The sequence below is a fragment of the Sinocyclocheilus rhinocerous genome, unplaced genomic scaffold, assembly GCF_001515625.1.
Source record: "Sinocyclocheilus rhinocerous isolate Xijiao unplaced genomic scaffold, SAMN03320098_v1.1 scaffold605, whole genome shotgun sequence".
Classification (NCBI taxonomy): domain Eukaryota; kingdom Metazoa; phylum Chordata; class Actinopteri; order Cypriniformes; family Cyprinidae; genus Sinocyclocheilus; species Sinocyclocheilus rhinocerous.
The window spans coordinates 1,003,804-1,009,856 of NW_015661612.1; the positions used below are offsets into that span (position 1 = coordinate 1,003,804).

Consider the following 6,053-nt stretch of genomic DNA (forward strand, 5'->3'; position numbering starts at 1 on the left):
ATATCCACAGAGTGAGGTGTTTTCCTGCCTTACACTCCCCCTACACACACACACACACACACACACACACACACACACATACACTAACACACCAAAGGGGGAGTTACAATAAGAGATGGATTTGACGTATATGTGTGTGTGTGTGTGTGTGTGTGTGTGTGTGGTTGTACGTCTAGGGGTAAAAAAAAAAAACAGTGTGTGTGTCGGTGTTAATTCCTTTGCACTTTTCTTTGGGCATTTCATGCTCATCATAATAACTAATGTACACTGGCTGCCACTGTTGACAAAAGCCATCGAACCAGCTTAAACCAGCTTTGTATGTTCTACAGGGGCTTTTCAGATGCATAGTAATAATTTCCAGGACATGCAGACAAAAGGACTATTTCTGGGGGGAAAAAAAAAATAACATTTTAAAAGCTGAAATGAAATGTTCACAACCAATTCAAGAGATATTGAGCCAATGAATGGATTAATAAATTCAGAGGCATAGAAGAGCTGAAGGGGGACATTCCTCAAATTTCCAAGTTCGTCCACTTTTTGCCATATTATAATTATTTTGAATTTATTTGTATAGGGACAGTACAAAACTGATTTTTTTTTTAAATACATACTTTTTTTTCAGCAATGCATTCAACCAATCAAAAGAGAGTGCATTTGTAGAAATTTATAATGTTACAAAAGATTTATATTTCAAATAAACGCAGTTCTTTTGAACTTTCTATTCATCAAGGAATTCTGGAGGGGAAAAAAAACTGAAATATGTCTTCAGAAATTGTAAGCAGCACAACTGTTTTCAAGATAATAATATGAAATATTTCATGAGCACCAAATCAGCACATTAGAATGTGCCATTTGACATTGAAATTCAGTTTTGCCATCACAGAAATAAATTACATTTTAAATATATCAAAGTAGAAAACAGTTATAGTTCTTTTAAATTGTACTAATATTTCACAATATTACCGTTTTATTGTATTATTGCTCAAATAAATGCAGCCTTGGTAAGCAAGTTACCATGGTAAGAAGTTCTTCCAAAAATATTAAAAAGTATTACCGACCCCAAACTTTTGAATGGTAGTTTTAAACAAGAAATGTATTTATTAATGACAGTAGCAAGTTAACCACTTTGTAAATATACTTTAAATTGTTCACTTGCTTTAATAATTATTGAATAATAATTATATTTTGTTAAAGTTTTGTATATTTTGTTTTGTTTTTTTGCTAATTTTGCCTTTCAGTAAATCAGTTGAGGGAACATTCTGTAACCTAATTAATATTCATGAGTCATGAGTTTATAAAGTGTCTTTCTACTTTTCAGATAATTCCCAATGAAGACACTAATATGAATGAATGATTGAGAATAGGAAGAGCTTAGAATCCAGACACACTATTGCCACTTATTCTCCTCAAAAACTGATGTTCTTTTGACACCATAGCAGCAAGCTGAACAAACTACGTGCTTACTTATAGAGATCTAATCAAAACATCTCATGAATATTTGCTCAACGCATTTCCATATTCTGGGCATTTGTGCCCCTGCAGGCAACAGGAGTCTGGAATACAACATTGTGCGACAATACATACCTCATCGTAAGTGTACCGGTAGTCAGCTCTCTTTGATTTCAAATCCCACATCACTACGATCCCAGACTCAAATCCTATTATGAGCTGAAACATGAAGAAAGATGTGGGGGGGAACAAGAAAAGAAGGAAAATAGGCCATCAGTCTGTTGAACCTGACCTGTGAATTGATGAGAGTTCATGCAGGTGGCGACGTAAATCTGAAAGTAAATTATGTGTTTAAGCAAAGTAAACATTGAATAAAAAATTTAAGTCCTTTTGTCTGATTGTTAATCCAAAACAAACATTTATTCATACTCAAACAAAATCAATGAATCACACAAAACATTCTGGAAGAAATGTGCAAGTTGTTATCACCATAATTCAACTCTACATTTATGAAAGACCTGAAAATGAACACTCTATCATTTACTTCACCTGTCTTTTTCTGGGAATTTTCTTTCTTTCAGACTTAAATTTCATTCTGTACCGCACACAAAGTTACTGGATGACTTTTAAGATACTTTTATGGCACTTTTTAAAGACTGCTTTTTTAAGCTCCATAGCTTCAGTCTCAAGTTATTGTACTGTAAATGCATGGGAATGAGTGGTCAGGAAATTCATCAAAATTTCTTTTAAAAATGACATGTCCTCTGCCATCTGAACTTTAAACCTCTTTGTTTTTAGAGATTCAGTGATAGTCTGAAATGATAAAGTGTCGGAGTTCTGTCAGCCAAGAGGGAGGGACAATGTGTCTAAGGACTTTAAGACCCATTAAGAACTGAGTGGGCCTGTTATGGATCGATGCCCCATTCAGGGTCAGAAGTGGGATGGGAGAGAGCGAGACAGAGAGTGGATCATCACTATAAAGGCGCCTATGAGGAGCTCCCAGCTGCCAGAGAAAAAGACAGACAGTTTGTCATCCACACAAAGGTAAAACCCCAGCAGGTGTTTGTCTCTCTGCCCCCCTCTGACTGTGCGCTGGCAATTAGCGAAGGTAAAATGAATGCCTAAAAAGATGCATTTGGAAGTAGCTGGAGCATTTGTTCATCTCCTTCATATCTCCTCGATCATTTGTTTTCAAAAACAACATAATTTGCTAACAAGCTGTGTGAGATTAGACCCAATTACTGAACTGTGCTGCACTGTAGGAAAGAAGTGTCTTATGAGTTCAGAATGGAGAGAAACAAGAGCTTTGTGTGAAGTAAGGGAAATGAATTATTCATGTCAGGAAGTGTTGATTTGTTTTCATGCAGATGTGTAGGCACTGCTTTACCTTGCCCTCATCCATAGGATTGTCACTAATGTGAACGACTGGGCCGGGGTGGGCCTTGGAGGACCTGTGGGAGAGAGACAAGTTTGGGATTGGTGTTAGTCAAGGAGACAGGATGGAGGAGTTCAAACGCATAACGGGAAATACAGTATGAAGCCAGTGAGGAAACAATCCTTGGGGATGTGCGTGTTTGACTGTGCGAGATAGAGAGAGACTACTGTTCAAAAGCTTTTTTTTTTGTTGTTGTTGTTGTTTTTTAAATAAGTCTCAACAAGGCTGCATTTATTTGATCAAAAAATACAGTAAAACAGTTATATTGTGAAATAGTATCCTGTGATGGCAAAGCTGAACTTTCAGCAGCCATTCCTTCAGTCTTCAGTGTCACATGAACCTTCAGAAATCATTCTAATATGCTGATTTGGTATTTATTTATTTATTTATTTATTTTTAAAAAGACCTCAAACTTTTGAATTGTAGTGCATTTTGTAATTTATGCGGTGTGATTATAAGTATGTTTGCCAACATGCTCCAAAGAATGAATACATCAGTTCAGTTTGGTATCCCATACAACTCACTCCTAAAAACAAGGATTATCATGCAGATCCATCATCAAACATTTCTAAATTAAATAACTATATATAATAAATAATTTAATAGTAATCTCTGTTGCATGACAAACCCCTTCAACACACACAAATATCCCACAGACAGAATAACGCCACCCAAACACACAACCAAATATTCTTAAAGAAACAACAAAGCATTTGACAGAGCAAATAAAACCATGATATATTCAGTCCAAAGAGTTTTTCATAAGGATTCAAATCCTCCAAATAGTTTGACGGCATGAGTTTAGACAAGAAGTCCAGTACTGGCTGGGATCATAGAGATTTATCACCACTAAAATGGGATTATTCTCATAAAAATATCTTCTTTAACAATACATTACAAAATCCAAGAATGGGATTCTTGCCATGCAAAGCTGTTCAAAATGAAAGGGTTTTACATAATGCATCGAATAATTCATGACAGACTCCTATAGAGGCATCTTATATTCAATGTTGTCCAACTGAAACCAACCTTATTACATTTTTCAATCCAGATACTTACTCCATTAGGCTTTTGAAAAATGAAATGTACAAGTCGTCACTGACATTCAGACAGTCAGTTTCAACCTCAAGATTATTCACAGTTAAAATTTAATTCAATACATAAAAGAAGCTTTGAGATCTCCCCGGGACACTATAGTGTAAGTGAGAAATTGTACAAGACCACTACAGCCCACTCATTTACAGCCAATGAATAATATGCCATCATCCTTTGTACCCTCTGACTACCCAGCAGGCCAACTGTGTTGTTGACGGCCATCAGGCACAGCCTTAGACGCCTATAGTGGTGACAGCCGTGGCATAGACAGGGGTCCTTCTCTCCCCTCCAGCTACATTCTGTTGAGCTACAGCGTGGTGAGGAGAGACAGAGCCTTATACGTCTGTTACGGAGGTTCGAAAGACAGGGGTCCTGATCTGCATCTATTTCCTTCAGTGTTTGTTGGGTGTCTAAGTTGTGACTGACAGGTACATGGGGAATACAAATCTGTGACACAGGGTCCCTCCCCTGCTCACCATTACAAAATAACATAATAAGAGGAGTCTTCAAGTCACAAAAATGTGTGTGTGTGTGCGTGTATATAAATAGATCAAAATTAGAGAACAACCTACTTAAATTATATATTTGAAAAAGAACTCTGATCAAAATTAGAGAACACCTACAGATACCGCCAAGATATTGGTGTTAATCTGGCGCCTGGTGCTAATTTTCTATGCTAATTATATGACAAACCCTATTTAACTGGCAGCATTCCTCCAGTTTTCAGACAGGAGGTTGTCCAGATGAAGGTCAAAGGGATGACCTTTTTAGCCATTGCATGAGAAGTTGGTCATTCCAAATCTGTGATTTCATGAATATTGCAGGTTTACAATGACACTAATTCATTCAAGACCCCCAAAAAGGCTTGAGGTCCACGTAAGACAAATGCACGAGAAGAGAGGATAATGCAGAGAATCTCAATGGGCAATCGGTTCAACACTGCAGCTGGAATTGCTTGCCAGTTCAGTGCGGAACAGGGTAAGGATCTGTCTCGGCCCGTTTAAGAGAAGTCGAACTGAAAGCACATTCTGCAGTGACCAAGCCTCTCATCAGCAGAAAGAATCAAACGGCTAGGCTCACCTTTGCTGAGGAGCATGTTGTGTGGACAAAGGAGAACTGGTCCAAGGTTCACTTTAGTGATGAGAGAAAGTTTAATTTATTTGGGTCTGATGGGAAACATTTTGTTCAACGTCAAACTGGTGCGTAAAGAAGTCAGTGAAAGGTGGAGGAGGGAGTGTCATTGTTTGGGGGATGTTTTCTGCAGCAGGAGTTATATACACAGCTACATGGCAGGGTGAATGCAAGTGCTTATCAGAACCTCCTTCAGCAACATGCGGTACCTTCCTTGCAAGCATCTCCCAATCAGCCTGCAATTTTCATGCAAGACAATGTCACCGTCACACTACAAAACGGGTAAAGCAGTTCCTTGAAGCTAAGAACACTGAAGTAATGAAATGGCCGGAGTCCTGATCTAAACCCGATTGAAAATCTCTGGAAAATCCTTGGCGACAAAATTATGGCTAAGAAACCCACTACAGTTAGTGAACTATGGAAGAGACTGGAAGAAGAGTGGACCAAAATCACATCAGCGCAGTGTGAGAAAGCAGTGATGTCCTGTGGCCACAGATGTGCTGAAGTCATTCAAAGCAAGGGCCTCTACCAAGCAGCAACCTCCCGCTCTCTCTCGTGAAGCCAACAAGGAAGTGACTTAAACTGTAATTCATCAACTGGCCGCTAGAGGCTGGCTGCAAAAGGGAGTCAATCCCATAGACTCCCCATGTTAAAATGCCCAACTTTACAGCAGAAAAAAACATCTTTACAGCCTGGTTCAAAAAATTATTTTGGTCTATATAGCTAATTTTGCCCTTCATGACAACTGTGAGGGGGGTGAATTTTTTTATAACTCATCCGTTTAAATTATATTAAGCCTTAAAGTTCTGCATAATTAAGGGCGTGGCCACTTGAGTGACAGGTGGATTGCCGCTGCTGTCACCACCGTCGAGCTAACTTGGCATCTCTGCCGTGTTTCTGCTTTTGTTTTATTCAGTCTATGGGTTATTTTCGTGATTATTTC

At 38.3% G+C, this 6,053-nt stretch overlaps 1 protein-coding gene across 1 annotated transcript in view; it reads right to left on the bottom strand.

The window, feature by feature from the left end:
- Window positions 1-6,053, bottom strand: part of LOC107726399 (syntaxin-binding protein 5-like) — a 90,612-nt gene that overhangs the window by 30,305 nt on the left and 54,254 nt on the right. Inside the window, exons 6-7 of the mRNA XM_016535958.1 lie at window positions 2,837-2,900; window positions 1,585-1,668 (exon numbers count right to left, since the gene is read on the bottom strand). Coding sequence (XP_016391444.1) covers window positions 1,585-1,668; window positions 2,837-2,900 — 148 coding nt within the window. The remainder of the gene's footprint in view (window positions 1-1,584; window positions 1,669-2,836; window positions 2,901-6,053) is intronic.